General features: G+C 42.9%; 1 protein-coding gene across 10 annotated transcripts in view; it reads left to right on the plus strand.

Moving 5' to 3' along the window:
• Positions 1–1,472: 1,472 nt before the first annotated feature.
• The window catches only part of SUN1 (Sad1 and UNC84 domain containing 1), a 33,308-nt gene continuing 16,586 nt past the window's right edge, over positions 1,473–18,194 (plus strand). For 3 of the 10 annotated variants that reach the window (XM_066198427.1, XM_066198428.1, XM_066198429.1), the window contains exons 1-4: positions 5,610–7,294; positions 11,900–11,996; positions 17,473–17,664; positions 17,976–18,166. In XM_066198427.1, coding sequence (XP_066054524.1) covers positions 11,920–11,996; positions 17,473–17,664; positions 17,976–18,166 — 460 coding nt within the window. In that variant the 5' untranslated portion in view covers positions 5,610–7,294; positions 11,900–11,919. Of the gene's footprint in view, positions 1,556–5,198; positions 5,299–5,578; positions 7,295–11,899; positions 11,997–17,472; positions 17,665–17,975; positions 18,167–18,194 lie in introns of those variants that run through there. The other 7 variants (XM_066198425.1, XM_066198426.1, XM_066198433.1 and 4 more) reach the window with 7 other exon arrangements.

The raw sequence follows: 18,194 nt of genomic DNA on the forward strand, positions 1-18,194 counted from the left end.
TTAATGAAAAGCTGAAGTACAGCTGTTGCTGTACTGAGCAGCATTTTAATTGACTAAAAACTATTAACTATTTAACTCACTCTAAGTGGAGGGGCAGCTAAAATTCTTATAATGTGAGTGAACTAAAAATCTGTAGAAAACATTAAATAGGGTGAAGAGGTTGTGGAGTCTCCAGCCTTGGATATATTCAAAATCTGACTTAATACAGCCCTGAGAAACCTGTTCTGCCTGAGCCTGTTGGGCAGGAGTGGGACTACGTACAATATCTCCAGGGGCCTCTTCCAGCCTGACTATTCTGTGGTTCTGTGAAATTGTTTCCTTAGTCTAATCAATTATTAAAAAGCCAATTAAATTAGACTGGAAATAGAGTCTATAACTATCCTAGCGGAGACCTTGTTCTCAAAATAGTCTTTCAAAGCACTGCAAAGCAGAAGGTTCCTGGGATACAACCTGAAGTTTCACTTCAGCAGCAAGAACCCAATTCTTACGGTAAAGTTCCCTTGAAAGTCCCCTAAATAAATCCTACTTAATGACACTACTACAGGCCTGATATTTTTAGCTTCTTATGTTCACAAAATTTAGATTCTTTGCCACGGATGAACAGCCTCATGATAGCTGCAGTACAAATGTTGGTCAAGTGCTTTTAATTACTCTTGTGATCTAAAGCAGAGATGTTTGCAAACCCAACTTCAAATGTGGGATGAGAGAAGAGAATATTCTTGGTTGACGTGGAATCTAGTCAAAGTTTTTGAAGATGTTCTAAAGCTGGCACACAAATAGTAAGAGCTGAAGTATTTATCAAGCTTGATATCTTCAGCAGGCTGGGAACTTTTTATTCCTCCATATGTTGAACATTTTGTTATCTTTCAGAGCAGCCCATTGTGGGATGCCTCACAAAGAAAAATCTTCACATCATCCAATAAACCAGCTTTTTCTTAAGAGCCGGGAGAGCTTGTTAAAATGAATATTCTAATAGTCCTAGAGACATGGTAAACACCTGCTTGATCTTGTTTATGTGTGTGTGACAAACTGGGGATCTGCCACTACGTCCTTTTATTAGGTCTTCTGGGCGTAGGACTTGACAATGTGCTGACCTTGCTTGTAGTTTACCATACTTTGTCTTACATAACCCAAATTTCTTAAACCCCTTCACAAAAATGTACTGTTATTGAGTCTCCTGTGGGTGGTTTATGAGTCTGGATTTTAAAGTCATTTCTTTGAGACTCAGCCTTTTCCTGGTTCAGTAGGAACTCAAATATTTTGGGGTCTTTTTCCTGTTTGGCCAGATCAGCTCTTTTATTTTCTAGATTTAGTTCGTGCACATTACAGAATGTCACTACCACCATAAGCATTACGTCACTTTTAAGCAAGGGCATTTTTGGGGAGCAGAGCTGTTATCTCAAACTTTCAGGCTTTCAGGCACTTTAGATAAGCAGCCTTTAGCCCTGCCCTTCCTGTGACAAGCAGCTGTGCCTCTGCCTTCGTCCTTGTAAGCCAGAAGACCTGTTGTGGAGCATCCTGGGACTCGGATTCTCAGCAAAACAAATGTTTTTGGGTAAGTGCATGCATTCGTCTAACTGAATATAGCGTATTTTATGTATTTGTGAACAACCTTAAATAGATGCAATTAATTAGATGTTGAGAGGACACTGACAAATGAGATAACTAAACTTTGAGACAGGGTCTACATCAGAGAGCATTTTAGGAGAGGCTGGTGGTTATGTGTGTTCCAGATCCATCCACTCATCACATCATCCATGTGAGTCCATACAGGCAATGCGCAGATTTCCTCAGGAATGCTCTGGCAGATTGCAGACACTCTGCAGGTGTCCGGCCCTGCAGGGTCATGTGAGCCCACGGGGAAGGTGCCCTAATGCACCTCTCTGCTTGTGTCAGCAGTCTGCTCCCAGAGACTGACCTCCAGCTGTTACTGCAAAGTTATTATAGGCTGTAATAACATATCACAGCTCTAATCTAATCTCTACACAGAGAAATTTAGCTATTAAGGTATAATAAGTTAAAACCAGGGGGGACCAGAAAGAATAAGTATAGTCCATAGTACTGTTTTATTACATAGTACTATGATAAAACTATGCAGGTATAGTACAGTACAACCATAATAGGTATTTATGTCATTGTGGTAGAAGTTATTTTATTTATTTATGATAAATAAATTGTACTATAATAGTTCTATATAAAGATCTTAGAGTTCTGATGGGCTATTGCACAGGCTTTATCTTGCTGGGGGAAGCCCCTTGTCTGCACCACACACACATACCAGAGCACTGCCCCAAAAATAAAGTAACAGCTTGGCTTTGGAAAGCCAGCTGCTGGCTTGAGAGCAGCCAAGTTTCTGTTTCACTTGCAGAATCTGTGTTAGGATCCCTGCAAGGGGAAGTGAGCGACTGCTTGCTAGAAGAGTGGATCAGAGCTGGTCCTGCTGGATACATCATGGACTGCTCTGTGTCTCAGCCCTCCATGTGAATCTCTAACCATGTTTTAAAAAGAGAGAAAGAAAAATAGAGGAAAAAAAAAAATCTTCATTATTAGGCATCTGAAGGATCAACAAAAATTACAGTTAACAAGCTTGTGTCCATTTACTGGGATCAATCCCCCAGAGAAGCAGGAGCTGAGCTGAAGCAGCAGATGAGAGCTGTGAGGAGAACGGCTGCTCTGCCGGCCTGCCTTGGGTGTAATCGGCTTTTCTTGTTAATGTCTGAAATCCCCTGTAAGTCAGGACCACGGAGATGTAGTGGCAAAACTGATCTGAAGTGCTCTGCATCCCCCTTTACCTGATAACCCAACTGGATGCAGCACCCACTGCCTTTGGCTGAGAGGTGTGGGGAAAGGGCCTGCTGAGCTTAACCATAAAGGGATGCAGGTGGCGAGAAACTTTTTCTTTAATGAGCTAGAAATGACATTTACAGATATTTCAGGTGATTTTCATCCTACTACATATATATGATCTGCCCAGCCATGGACACAAAGGTCACCACTCCCATCCTGTGCAGCAGCCTGCCATGCCCAGCACTACCAGTCAGAAACAGCTCTCTGCACTGGTTTCTGCCACTTTCAGTCCGTACCTTCAGCCACTGTGGGGATTTGCCCCTTTTGATAGCAAGGACCGGAAGGTGGAGCAGAACAGGTTTGCTAGGTGTGACTGTAGGAGAGCACTGGGAATGGGAATCATAGTGGGAAGGGAGCAATAATATGGGAATAGGGAAGGGAAGGGAATACTAGAGAAATGCGGTCTTTGGATTGGTTTGGCCTTGAAAATTGCAGTTTCCCCACACCTGGTGTCAGTTAAGAAAGCTTTTTTCCCCTCTAAATTCTTAACTGCCCTCTATGATGTTAAAAATGGAATATTTTAAATATGGTCAATTTTTATTCTTACCATTTTTCTCTATATGCTTCAACTTAGCCAATAAAATTGTCAGCCCACTTTACATTCAGAACTTGTTAGATACTGAGAAACCTTGAAGAAATTTTTGTTTGCCTAAGAGCAGTTTCTTCTGAAATGTGGAATAATTAATTCCCTGTACACACCAGCTTGTTTTAACAAAACCAGGACATTTGACCAAGCACCCCTTAAATCCAGGAAACTTAAAAAAAGCTCTATTTCCTCTCATAGCTGAGGAGTGGAGGGAAAACAGCTTCAGCCATCATCCTCCATCCAGTCTCTTGGCCTGGTTGTGGTGGGAAAACAACTGCTCAGGACAAGTCAGAGCAGCCTGGGAAGTTGGAGCAGCACCCCGGGAGAACAACATGCCTTGTCCTGCCAGAGCTGAGGGCTGCCTGCCCTGCCTGGGCTCCAGGGGAACAGGGTGGGAAACATCCCTGAGAGGGCCTGGCCTCACACCACCAAGGAATTTCAAGGAGATTTATACTAAGAGGTGATTTTGCCCTGAGTATCTTAAGCCTTTAAATATTATCTACTCTTAGGAAAACAGGCGTGGAGTAAGTACAGAAAGAGAAGGAATGGCCAGAAAAGTGATTCTGCAAAATGCTCAGCCATATGCAGGGAGGAGGAGACTGGTGCAGGGCTGCACAACTGACCAAACCAGACACTGGCTTCCAAGTGTTGCTGGGCTCAGCTCAACTCTGGCTGCAGCATCTTAAAACTGTCATGGAGCTGGAGCAAAGCACTTCTAAAAGAAACAGGAATTGCCCAAAATCAGTGCTACATCAATATCAACTAATACCTTAAGTGAATGTGTTTATCTTGCATTTCCTGTTTCTTAAGGATTAGCTGCCTTCTCTCGTTTTGTATCCAAATATTTGGATTATTTGATAATTACATATTTATTAGCCAGTCTTTCACAGCAAGCTGAGTCATTTCTCTCGCACACACAAGTAAATAACAACTTATGGCCTGGTTAGCCTTACCCAAGTGACAAATTCCCTATTCTCTTCACTGACATTGCACCATCCCTGCCTACAGCTGGGCCCACAAGAGAACTGTGGACTCGGGGAGGCTAAAAAAAAACATCACCCAGGCACAGGCTCCACATTGAATGTATTTGCATACGTTCCCCGAGTGTTTGAACAATGGGGCTTGTTTCTTCTCTGCCAAGGACCAGTCCCATTCCTGGAAGCGTTCAAGGCTAGGTTGGACAGGGCTTGGAGGAACCTGGTGTAGTGGGAGGTGTCCGTGCTCATTGCAGGGGAGTTGGAACTAGATAGGCTTAAAGGTCAGTTCCAAGCCAAACCATTCCATGATTTCTTTCCCGTGTGGCTGCCCGGAGGTTTCTGCGGCCCGATGTTGGCACTGGTGAGACTCGGTTGGGCACCACACGGAGCGCTTCAGTCCCACCGAGCGGCCGGGTGCGCTGTGCCAGAGCCAAAGTCTTAGCGGAGGACGGCGAATCAAAGGGAAGGAAAACCCCGAAAAGGCCGGGTAGGAAGGAAACAGAGGAAACACTGGGAGGGAAAGTCAGTGACTCAAGCAACAGAGGCCGGAGTGAAAATCTGAGTTAACTCTCCTCGCCTTCTCACTGCTCGCTCCAGAGGCTCCCACAGCTCCATTTTGCGGAGGGGGCAGCCCCTGGAGCGGGGGGCCGAGGAGGAGGAGGAGGAGGAGGAGGAGGAGGAGGCGGAGGCGAAGCAGGCGTTGCAGGAGCCCCGGGCCCGCGTGTGAGGGGCCGCGCGGCCCGGGCGCTGAGGGGGCGCTGCCGGCACGCGCCGCGCGGGCGGGGCGGGGGCTCCCGGCGGCCTCGGCAAAGCGGGCGGGGCCGGACAATCTCAGCCGCCGCCGCCGCCGTCGCCGGCTCTGCCTTTCCTTCGCTGCACCGGCACCAGGTAACCCCCCACCTCGCCGCGGCTCTCCCCCGTCGCGCAGCGCTTCCCCCGCCCGCCTCCGGAGCGCGGGGCTGGAGGCGGCGGGGCTCAGCCCGCCCCGGCCGTTGCCAACCGCCCTCCGCCCGCGCTCGCCCGTTCCCCGCCCGCCGCCGCTTCCCGCCGGGCCGGGGCCGCGTGTGGCGGCCGCCCGGCCGCGTGGGAGCCCGCGGGGCGCGGTGTCTCGGCTCTGCGGCCTCCCCTGGGCGGGGGATCGGCGCCCCCGGCTCGGGAGGCAGCGGGGCTGAGGCGCTGCGGGCTGGAGTCGTGGGCGGGCGCTGACCCCTGGTTAGCCCGGAGTTCTGTCCGTCGACGCTGTTGGCTGGGAGGAGAGACAAACCTCAGCTGCCCCGGCCCGTTCGGGCCTGGCACCTGGAGGGTTTCCTTGTCGGGAGAAACTATAACCTGCAGCTTTCCGCCCTGATTGTGAAAGCGCTGATAAGTGCGCGGTGGTGCCGGCGCTGGCCGCGGCTGCCGAGCCTCGGTGCAAAGGTGACGTGCTGCGATGGGTGCTGTGCTCTGCCCTGGGTAGCACAGGTAGACAAACCTGTCCCCCGGCCGTCACCTCAGGGCAGCTGCTTCTGTGGGGAAAGTGTTGTTTAACAGACGGGTTTACTGGAGAGGAGTTTGGCATCGCTCGCCAAGTGAGTGACTGCCCGTGGTTTTACTAGCAAAATGTGATATTTCAGTGCTGTGCTCCTTCTGAGGTGATTGTGCTGACTTCCTCATGCCATGTTCACGTTTGACTGCTCTTCAGTGACCACAGGGGTAGAAGTGTCAGAAACACTGGAGACAGCACCTGTTTTCTGACAGTTCCAGGAACTTTTATATCCGCTGGGAAGAAAAAGTCTTTGGTTTGCCTTATTTTGCGTTGCCTTATTTTACGTTGCTTTATTTAACGTTATACTGCCTTAAAATAAAAAAAAAAAATAAATAAAATAAAACAATAAAATTCTATTGTTTATAATATGTTATAGGGAAGGAAAAATATTAGCCAGCAAATTCCGGGTTTCTGCAGCATTTGCAGGCCCCCCCATCCCACCATCTGGTTTTCAGTTTAACGTTATGCGAAAAGGAAGTTAAGTATTTGCAAAAATTTCTTTTAATGTTTCTGTTTCAGTGTTTTGCCAGTGACTTTTCCAGGCTAGTGCTTCTGTTGAATTTCCCAGTGAATCCTAACGTCTAATTCTTGCTTTCACGTATGAGGGTGAATTACTAGTTGCTGATTTTCATACCAGTGTTGTGGAAGCGAGTTGCTGGGTGGTTTTTTTTTTGTCTCGAGCGAGCTGGACGGAGGGTTTTTTATTGACAAGCTTAGCGGGCTTTTTACATTGATCTATTAGTAACCGTGGTGGTGTGTAGATATCCTTAAAACTGCGGTGCTTGACCGGCTTGTATTTTGGTGATTATAAGGCGTGGACGTTTCGGCATTCAGGTGTCGCTTGTAAGGAGTAATACGTGGGGGGTTAATTTGATCGCTGGTACTGGGGGTGTTTTCTCGGGCAGGTGAAGCGTTTCCGGAGCGGGACGGGCGAGGTAAAGCACGCCCTTTGTTGTGTGCCGGGGGCGCGGAGCCCCGCGGGCCCGCAGGGGTTAAGGCGGTGGGCTCGGCCCGGCCGCCGCCTCCGGTGGATTCAAACGGGGCGGGTGTCGGGAGCGCGGGGGCCGGGCCCGGGCCGCTGCGGGGCTTTGTTGGGGCCGGGAGCCATTTTGGGCTCGATGGCACGGCCTGTGCCGCCCGCCGGCGATCGCGCCCTCAGCCCGGGCCCGGCGGATGGGGCAGAGCGGAGCTGCGGGGCCCGGCCAGGCCCCGGCGGTGCGGCGGGGCCCGGGCTGTGAGCGCTGTGTGCTGGCGGCGGGGCCCGGTGTGTAAACAATGAACCGGCACGCTGCTTGCTGCACCGCGGCTGAATGCGTGGCTGGGTTTTGTCAGCCCCCTCTTTAAACAGCGTTTCCAGAGGTACGGAATGTGAATGTGCGGTGTTGCTGCTTTGTGGTGAGCCTGGGTTTTGTTGGTGGTGCTGTAGTTTGACACCTGTGCTTGGGGATCTGTGCCGTAATGCTCAGTGCTCTAGTGTGAAATATCAGTTTTATTACTTGTGGGTTTTTTTGTTTGTTTGCTCTTTTAAAGGAATAATAATGTTTTATGAATGTTTGTTTTAATAAAAATGTTGATTTAGCTTGGAGCTCTTTGCTCTTCAGCCTGTTTAAACCAGAACTTAACTTGCTATGGTTAAACATCCTTTGTGGAGTATGTTTACTTAGGGATTTGTGTTCTTTAACCAAAAACAGTGATTTTTTTGGTTATTCTGAATAATAGAAGAAAATAAAAATTTAAATTACAAGTTAAAAATGGCTTGCTCTCAGGAACTGATGGAGTTTGCATGTTCCAGTTTCATTGTTATTGATAGTTTGCCTAAATCTGTTTAGCATTTCTGGCATTAAATGTGTTAAGTCATAGTGACTTGAAATTAGTTGGCTTTAAAATGTGAGGATAGTAAAGGTTCTATTTGAAGTAGTACTACCAATATTTAGGATTTAATTTTTTATGTTACAAGGAATAAAAAAGGATACAATTAAGACATGCTGTCTTGGGAATTTTCTCATTCTCTAACAGACTTCGGTGAATATTTCTACTCTTCAGGGTCCTTTTTGTGAAATGGCAATTTACCACTTCCTTTGTTGCAAAGGGTTTTCATGAGGAACTGCCTGGACAGCATGTTTGTAAAAGTCTTTATACCCCAAAAGACAAAAGTGAGGGTTTATGTCTGTCCTTGTGAGGCACCTGTCATGCATGGTCAGTGTTTGGTGCTGCTCCCCCTGCCCTGTGATGCTTCTGTGCCTAAAGGCCAGTCGTGGAGCATTTCATCATCTTCCCTGGAAGCCAGTAAGCTCACTGCCATGGTGCTAGGATTTTGTTGAGCCTGGCTGGTTGTGAAAATGACTGCCAGAGAGAGGAACAGCCTCGTGTCACTCAGAAGCTTCAGAGTCCTTTGGAGACAGCCATGGGCCTTGTGTGAAGGTAAATTCTGCTGCACTGGTTACAGGAGTTCCTGAGCTTCCCTGTGTTCTGACAGTCACAATCTGTCTTCTCCTACCCTTCTGCTGTGCTGATTTATTGTAGCACGGATTCAGTTTAATTGTAAGGGAGAGATAATGCTTAGGATGGCTGTTGTGTCTGCCTCCCAAAGCAAGGCAAACACCCCAGCTGTCTCCTCTGCAGGAACATGGAGGTTGGCTCCTAAGCTGAGGCCCATGTAGTGTCTGCTTGCATTCCAGCAGAACTGTGTCCTTCCCTTTATTTCACTGTGGGCTGTCTTAGCAAATTTTCCTATTGCTTAGGGGTTTTATACAACTACATGCTCATCTCTTGCACTATACGTCCCTTAGTATTAGAAGTAGATATGTATTGCTTCTACAAAAGGGCAAAAGGCTATTTTGGAGTTTGGGCCTGGTAGTCTTGCAACAAAGCTGAGACTAAAAGTCTACATGAAGCTGAGTCCAGACAGATCTATGGTACCCAAGGCAGAAAGGTGTTGGGCACCCAGAAGTGTTCTCACTGGAGCTAGGTACAGTGCTTACCTCTCAGGTTCTTTGCCAAGTTTTGTGATTTAAAATGTTCAAAATATTTTATTAGCATGTCTCTTTCTGTTCCAGTTGTGTATGAAAGTTTCATAAGCAAGGAGAATGATAATACACGAAAGGTGGAGTGCTGTTAAACATGAGTGAACAAATTAGAGTGAGTCAATGTCCACCCACCCACCCTGTGTCTGTTTTGTAATAAAGATGTAGAATATTTCTAAATAAATTGGGTTGATCATTTGTTTTGAAGAGGTGGATAACTAAGATTAAGCTGTTGAACTAGAAGTCAGGCTTAAAAAAGTCCAGTTTCATAGAAAACTCTAGATGCCCATTTTTGCAAATGGTGGTGGTGATCTCTGAAGATGATTTTCAAATTCTTTTAAAGTCAGTTAAGCCAGTTTCATTGCTTTGAAAATTTGAGAAGTTTCTCCTCTTGAGTCAGAATTAATTTTAGAGCATCAGACAAGCAGTGAATCAAACCAATCCCCTGAATGTTCTAAGAGTGATTTCTGAGTGTGGTGTTTAGATGGCAAACCTGATATCTTCACTGGGGAGCTCGGTGCTATTAATAGACCTGTGCCTAAGTACCTTCGAGGCTTTGCAGTTAGCACTGCCTTTGTCAAGCACGTATTTTATCTGTAATAACTTAATGGTACAATTAAAACATCAAATAAGAGATATTATTTATGCTCTAGCATTTGATTAATTCAGATATCAAGTAAAGAGAGACCTGGCGGTGGAGGGAAAAAGAACAGGGAAGAAACAGGGGCAATATGTTGTTTTTCAAACTCAGCCGTTGCCCTGCCCATATGGGCAGTGGAGACAGGGAGGAGCTGGGGAGATACTCAAAGCTCACTGAGCTGAGCTTTCCATGTGGGAAAATACTGCTGAGTGTCAGGAGGATTAGCTACCGAGTTGCCAGTTAAAAAATAGGTTTGATGATGAAATGATGCGTGCTGAGTATTCACATCAACCCCAGTGGAAACTAAACAAGACTTTTCTACCTGGGGGGTTAAAAATCTTTATTGGAATGAACCAATTCAAACAGACCAACCTTAATCATAGTTTTCAATTTCCGTAGGCATATGTCTGAAAAACCTGTTTTGCTGTTCTTTAATACAAGTGCTCTCTGATGTTATCAGCATCCCTCATCTTGAAATTCACTGTATTTCTACTTTCATTCCTGGGGAGCCATTGGTCTCTGGTCCCCATTTCCTATGTGCTAAATTGAGCTCCTGTTTGTTGATAAAGTGAGGCAGCAGTTGTTACATATTCCAACAGAATTTGCTGCTCATTCTAGCAAAAGAATGAGACTGCTTTGTTAATACTTCCGCACTACTGACTTAAGCTTCCTGTAAACAAACAACAAATTTATATCCCAGTTAGTGAAAGCATTGTGGCTCTGGGGCTAATAGAGTGAACATAGAGAAAGAATCACTTAATGGAAATGTGTTCTCTATAATACAAAAAAAAAAAAAAAAAAAAAGTAAATAGCAAGAGACCTGATTTTTCATTAACCCCACTTTGCATGGGAGGTGCTTGGATTCAGGAAGCTACGATGCTTAGGCCTGGAAGTTTTAATTTTTTTAAGTCTTCAGTAGAAATGGAAATATCCTCCTGCCTTACTGACCTCAGGATTTGGAGGCTACAGGTTCACTGACAAAGAGCATTTTAATGCTACGTGTGCAGATTCTTTTTGAGCTGCCTTTGCCTGTACCTGCTCTTTGTCCCTATTTCTTATGCGTATGTATATTAAATGAATATTGATACATAATCTATACAAAATGAAACTCTTATTTCAGCATAGGAAAGTGCATCTCCAAAATGGGATGCTTGTTGATGTTATGATCATGAAAATTAGCTGGAGATATTTTTATCCTGGTTTAGGTATGTCATCGCTGATGTGTGGAGTATCTTTTACTGCTGTTGAAACAGGAACCATAGATAATCTGAAAGTAGCCAGGATTCTGCCTCTGCTAACTGCAAATCCAGAATAGCCAATTCCCTATTTGTTAGCTACAAATAAGCTATCATCCAAGAATCTTTTCTACAAAATAAAAAATTTCCTTTGGCTAGTAAAACTGAGAGGGGCTGAAGGTTTTTTGCAAATACTTTGAAATTGAAAGTCCAATTGTTCATAGCAGCACAAGTAGTCACCCATGCAGCTCTGCAGGTTTGTTCATATGACAACATCAGTTCTTATTTTCTTCCAAAGCCGTAATAGCTTTCAAAAACTCCATGGAAAGTTTAACAAATGTTGCTTGGGTTGTTTTGATTTGGTAGTTTTGGCTTTGGGTTTGTTGTTTTTTTTGGAAGTGGATGGCACTCTGGAAAATGTGCCTAATTCTACCCTATGAGTCACTTTGCAGTTGGCTCCTTTGCTAGGGTGTGTATTCAGTGTCTTTAATGACAGAAATAAATTATGTGAAGTGAAACTCGCTGCTTAGTGGATGGCATTCAGAAGTGCTGGAGTAAAATGATTTGACTATATGTAAAAACCTTCTTAAGTTTCATTTGCATTATCCTTAGCTGGTGCACAGGGCAGCCTGTGCTTTGCTCAGTCGCACTCACAGCAAAACACATTTTTCAGAGATCTTTGAAGCATGGCTCTGTAGTTCTTTAGATTTTTATACTCAGCTTCTTTATGGGATACCAGCATAACGTAGTTACTGTGGAAGTGTTGTCATTTGGTTGTGATAAGAGGTTTTGGCTCATAACTGTCATGTTCCAGAGAACTTGGAAATAGCTGAAAATAGAGGATCATAAAGAAGGTCACAGTCAGAAATACCCTGAGCTTCCTGTAGTAGTGATAAGGGATATCTGGCACTAGCAGCAATACTACTCCACTACTGAGAGCTCCATGTTTCTGCTAAAAACTCTTTTATTTCAATGCTTATTAATACAGGCTGAACAGTGCAAGGGCTCCTAGATTGACTTTTGGTAATTTCAAGTCATTGCATGACTTTATTTTCACCTTTTACAGTATGATTTGAAACTGTCACCATGGACTTTTCACGTCTCCACACGTACACCCCTCCCCAATGTCTGCCAGAGAACACTGGCTATACATATGCACTCAGGTGAGAACCTTTTCTTCTTGTAGACAAACTGTCTGTTCTCTGAATGTCGCTAATCCTGGTGTCTTGAGCTTTCCTGGTAAGTAGCTGACTTCTCTGAAGAAGTGGGCTTTTTCTAGGCTGGTTTGAAAACAAGTGCTGTATCCTAACTGGAGGGAAGAAAATGTTGAAGTAACAGGACAATGACTAAGAAAATGACTCAATGTTTATTAGTTGCCATGAGTAACTTGTGTCCGCCTAGTTACAACTAGTGTTGGATTTCTATAAATATGTCCTCAAAATTCTTCGATGTTTTGTGCCTTGTAACTTTGGTGTGTGCTTGCTTTTGTGACTTGGGACCTCTTGCACTTTAAAACACTGATTTTTGCTCACTCATTGCCGCTAGTGTGGGACTTGGCTGGAAGTAACAAAATTATTACTTTTAGCAAAACTGCTTGTTGGGTAAATGTAAAAATCTGTGTTCTAATGAACTTGCTTTGCCTTGTATCTTTTTCTTGTATCTTCTAATGATCTTGGTTTGTTCTTACATCTTTGTTTTTCTTAAATTACTTCAGCTTTCTGTAAATAACTGTAGTGTTTGGTAGTTTTTGTATTATGTATTCAGAGCAAGTGTTGTGATGCCTATTTTGAGTTTTTTAGTATTATTGTAGCAGATTGTTGCTGTCTTAATCTATTGAGCTTTTCCTGCTGTTGAGTTGAGATATATAGTTGCTTCAAAATGTATCAGTGAACCTGAATTATTGGTTTAGCTAATTTTAAGTTTAAAAAATGACTGTTCCGTTAGGATGCAGTGTGAGAATTGCTTTTCTGTTCCCCCTGTATGTCATTATTATGTGTTGTTATTAAAATCCAGTATAGAGATAGGAGAATTCTTGGCTACTTGCCAATAAAACAGAAGTTGGCAAAACTGTAGCATTAAGAGATTACTGAGTTAATACTCTTCCTTTTGTGTGCTCCAGAACTGTATGTTACCATTTTCTGCTGGGGATCTTGGCGCTTTTTTTTTTTCTTACGCTACAGCCTAATGCCAGTAGTGTTGCAAAATGTGGCATGTTGTATGTTGCATCAATTGAATTGCAATTTTTCCTGAATTTCACGAAAAACTGTCGGTAAAACGTTGGTTAAATAAAAGTGGGTTTTCCAATTTCAAGAAAAATTGAAATTGAAAGTGCTGGGCCTTGAAAGGTGATCTATGTGCCTTGTATCCAGCAGCAGCTTCACTTATGTATTACTGAGTGGGTTTAGTTACCTTTGTGTGGCAAATGTACCTCAGGGATTGGCTGAAATATTGTAACTCCTGACAGGTTAAACTCCTGTGGTATTCTTGTCCAAAATTCTTATCCAGTAGAACAGTGGGCAAGCAGAAGGAAGATGCAGAATGATTAATCCTGTTGAATATCTGGAGGATATTTCATTATGACTTTGGTGGGGTTTGTTTAGGGGACAACTGAGTGTTTGTCTTACTCCATAAATGAAGACTTTTCAAAACTGAGAAGTTGTGAAGGGATTACATGCCCTGAAACTTTCCAGCTTTGCCATTTTGCCATGTTAAATTATTAGATGTAGGTATTTAGAAATGGGTAGAGCTGGGTAAGATGAAACTTAATAACTGAATTAATGAAGGCCAGTGTAGTTAAACTAGATTGAAATGAATTCATTGTAATTCTTCCTTATGTAGAAAAGAAGGATTGGCAAGCTCCTTCTTTAAAATTGTGTGAAGCCCCAAATGTTAAAATAATGGGGGAAACCTACTTGGTACACTGATGTGACTCTGCTCTCAGGGTGTCAGGAGAGTAAACCACAGTCTTTTGTACAGACTCTTGCTGTATATGTGCAGAAAGACATCTATTATTGTAGCTCTTCCTACTCTTGGTCAAACAATATTTGATGACTCTGAGGAAAGGGAGAATTGCTAATCAGAAATATTTTCATGTTGAAATTTGTTCCTTCTTACCCCTCACCTGTGTTTGTTTTGCTTGTACTCTAATGTGGTTTATTCTGCTTTTGACAATTCAATCTCTTTAAAGAATCTTTTCTGTAAAGAAATTGGCTTGGGATGCAGCCCTGCAGAAAGCAGTACAGTGAAGTTTGATACCACAAAGCTATTAATAGATTTGGCTATGACTTATTAATAGAACTTATATTAATACTCACTGGAATCACTGTGTGTTCATAGCTATAGTGCTTCTACTTTGTGCTTCTACTCCTCCAGCCTAAAGCAGAAAAACATTTAACTGATATACCTAAATCATCTTTATCCTCCTCCAAATGCAAGTCAAACTTGTGAATCTCACCCACCTGTCAACATATAATTTACACCCCACTCTTACGACTGATCTTTCTTTTTAGTCACCATCATCTTTTGAGTTGTGTTGTCAGTTTGGGTGCCTTTAACACTTCTTCAGAAATATGGGTTAAATCAATAATAATTTGCTTTGATTTTTTTTTTTCCGTGTAAGAGCATTCAATTGGGATGTAATTTTCTGCACAGTAATTGAATAAAATCCTTTGAGGTTTTAAAGTATGGTCTGGGACTGACTGAAGAAATAACTAAACAATTCAGGGTAGTGTCCTTGGTCACTTCATGTAAGTAATGCCCCCTGGTTAGAAAACCTGTGATTGTTTCTGTATTGACTAGATGTCTGTCCATGTTAGAAGATGTCTGTTCAGTTGTAGTTCTCCAGGTGTATTGCATGTGCCTGTTATCCTGAATCGTCAAGAACATCACTGCCCATTTCATTCCAAGGAGTATTTATAAATAAATAACACTTAAGGTCCTTCAGACAAGCTATGGGCATGCTAAAATTGGCAGACCTCATTCTCATTCCACTTACTTGGAAAAAAACCCACTGAAGTCCAGGACATTCTTACTCTGTAGAAGCTCATGTGAAGGAGGTATCCAGAAGCTGGAAATGTAAGACTGGATTCAATCACCAGCTCTGCCAGCAGCCATGGGGACTGTTTGCTGCGGGAAGGAACCAGAGTCCTCTCTGTTTGATATCCAGGCAGTGGGGTTTTTTATTTACTGTAGTCTTTTCTGTAGAAGAAAAAAGGCTGCATTCCAAAGCATGGAAAGTGAGACGGGAAGTTAGGAAACTTCTAGGTACTATCCTGCTGCCAGAGGACAGATAATGTGAAGAGAATTACTACCCTGCACAAGTTAGAGACAAGTTCCTTTTGTTAAAGAGTGAAAGATTCCATGATGATTTGTTGGGTTTTTTTAGTGGAGCCCAACTTCAAGCTATTTATTCAACCCACATTGATATAAATGCTCATTGAGATACTTGGTAACAACAAGTGTTCATAAACAGAAACAAATTGAGGCCGGTCACAGCTGTCAGCTTGTTCTGTGTACTTTGTGTTCTTGTGAATTGAGTATCTGTAAGAAACATGGGGTGAAGATGAGGAAAAGCAAATGCATAGTGGCAAATGTAAATAGCAAAACTGAGTTCTGAAACAACTGTTTAGGGAGGGACTCAATAGAAAACTTGTGGCTCTGACCCTTTCAGAATAACAACAGGAGCCACATTTCACCCATATTCTCTGCTCACATCTCTCAGAGTATGAGTCTTCTATACATAGCAGTTTTGAAAACTGTAGAAATTAAGCTCTTTAGTCTACAATTGTTTAAGTACATGAGAAAATGGGTTATTTATTCTCCATTTTACAGCCAAATGAAAGCAAGGATTAACAAGCCTAATGTATTTGGTATTATATATGCTGGGTTTGTTCAGTTGTGCTGGGGCTCCTGCCTTGCACAGGGTTGCACTACATGTGCCAGACTTATCAGGGCAGACCGGTGACATCCAGCACACAGAACCAAAGCCCTGCCATCAGATCTGTGCTCCTCTGGGTAATAGAAACAGCTACTTTGTACAGACTCTGGTCGGGTCTTATGGCCTGGAGCCATGAGATGTTTCCTGGGTTAGTTTTTTAGCCAAAAGAAATGCAGTTAAGGTGCTCTGACGGCCCCATCTTACACACTTTGTGTTGAGGAGCATTGAAGAAACTGATTTCAAAAGCACTACCTTGTCAGAATTCCATCATTACTGTAAGTGTAGCTTCAAGGCCTTCTGGTGTGCCAGAGCAATCCAATACTTACCATATTATTACTTTGTGATGTTCTGAGACCTTTAATGATTGTGTGAGAAAACTATTTCCATTAAATCCTTTTTTTACACCAATACATTTTATAGTAGCTGTTTGCATGTATTTTTAAAGGGAAAGCTTCCATTTCAAGTACAGGCTGCACAGTAAAATCTACTCATTCAGATCTAATTTGCTTGTGTGTTTTTGTCTGGTGAGGAGGAGCTGCTGTCGTAAACAATTCTTTGTTTATCTCTTCTTTTAAAAAAACAAATGAAACCCCCGGGAGTACTGAAGTGCTGTTATATCTCTGTCTGTCCCTGTGGCCCAAGAAGGGACAGTCCTTATGAGAGCTGGCCTAGGGCACTTAGTATTTGGATGCTGTGGGTAACAGGGCTGAGCAGTTCTAGAGCCTGACCTGCTGTGCAGAACCCTGTGCCAGCAGCCTCTGCTCACTTACATAACTGAATCTTTCCTTTGGTTGTAAGTATGAGAATTCTGCTTTAGGCTAAACTGCTGCTTTGGTAGATGTATTTCTTACAGACTCCTCAGCTTCATCTGTTTGATTTTGCCTTGTGTTGCTGCTTTGTGTCTTCACTCTAAGTTTTCATGGAGGCTCTGAGAGAATCACATGTTGAAATGTGGAGTTCTTGGGGTAAAGATGTGAAGTTTATCTATGTGTAAACTTGCCTCTGTGGAGAAAAACAGATTGAAGTCTCTAAGCATTTTTTGTTACCTCGGAGTTAAATATTTCTAATGGTTTGCATTAAATTAAGAAACGTTTTTAAAACACTTTTTTTTAAAAAAAAAGTAACGATAGTTAAACTGAAATAGCTGAAGTAGGGAAGTCTAAGTATCTTAAAGAGAGGAAGTTCCTACTTGTTGAGAGATGGAAATTCAGGGTAATGTGGCATATGGATCTTCAGTTCTCAAAACAAGGACTTGGCAATCAGAAAATCGATGAAAATAAACTTAGACTGAAAATTAATCTTTGCCTTGCAACTTGGAGTGTGTCATTTTTAATTTGCTGCTAGGCATGAAGAAACTATGTCATGAATGGCTTCCACTCTCAAATTGATCCCAAAAGAATGAGTGCTTGCTCTGGCTAAACTTCACACATGGTTTCCATGGTGGTTGTTTCTTTCTGTGATTTGCTTTCATTTGTAGAACTCTTAATATGAATTGCTTAGGAGAACCTTGAATATCTACATGTATCTAGATTATTTGGGTTATTTGGTTGTTGGGTTATTTGGATTGTTGATATATCTTGTGGGGATTGTACCATAACCCCAAATAAACTGCATTTAAGGGAAACTTGGACTAGCTTGAAGAATGTGTTTGTTACCAGGTTGAAAATTCTCCCAGTAACTTTACTGTTCTTATTTTACTGCAGTTCGAGTTATTCTTCATCTGCTTTGGATTTTGAGACAGAGAACAAAATAGATCCAGTGTTTGATTCACCCAGAATGTCACGGCGTAGTTTACGGTTGGCTGCTGCAGGATACAGTAAATCAGATGATGGACAGAGTGATTCCCTTCATGATAGCTCTTATGCTGGAAACATGTCCTTCAGGGATCAGTCTAAGTAAGCATTTTTAGTCATCACAAGTAAATCCTGAGTCTTACAATAATGCAAAAAGTTACCTACGGGCCTTACTTTTTGTTCTTGGTGTTTACTCTGAAATTTATGTTCAGTATGTGGTTTGCAGTGACAATTTTTTACAAAAATCTTTGTCAAATTATAGGTGCTTGAAGGTGAGGACTTCCTTTTAAACCTTGTTTGCTCTGTTTAGTTACATCATGTTGAAATGACTGTTTATTCATTTATTAATAAAGTGAGAGAGTAACAGAAATTTGTGTCTTTAGTGCTATGTCTTACTTGCCTTTGTCTTCTAGGGTGGTAAAGCAACGCAGAAGTATGAACAAACAGTCTGGCAGCGGAAGACATGTGCCAAGGAAAAATCTGTCCAGCTCATCTATTTTTAGCCAGAGCAGTTTCAATAGCCATGCCAGTGATACATCAATGTTATCCAGTATATTGGACGAGTCTCTGATTCGGGAACAGACAGAAGTTGATCATTTCTGGGGTAGGCAATAATTGCTATTGTTTCTATC

This window comes from Chamaea fasciata, unplaced genomic scaffold (genome assembly GCF_029207755.1).
Source record: "Chamaea fasciata isolate MVZ Bird 193981 ecotype frontalis unplaced genomic scaffold, bChaFas1.0.hap1 SCAF_16, whole genome shotgun sequence".
In the NCBI taxonomy this organism is placed as follows: Eukaryota; Metazoa; Chordata; class Aves; order Passeriformes; family Sylviidae; genus Chamaea; species Chamaea fasciata.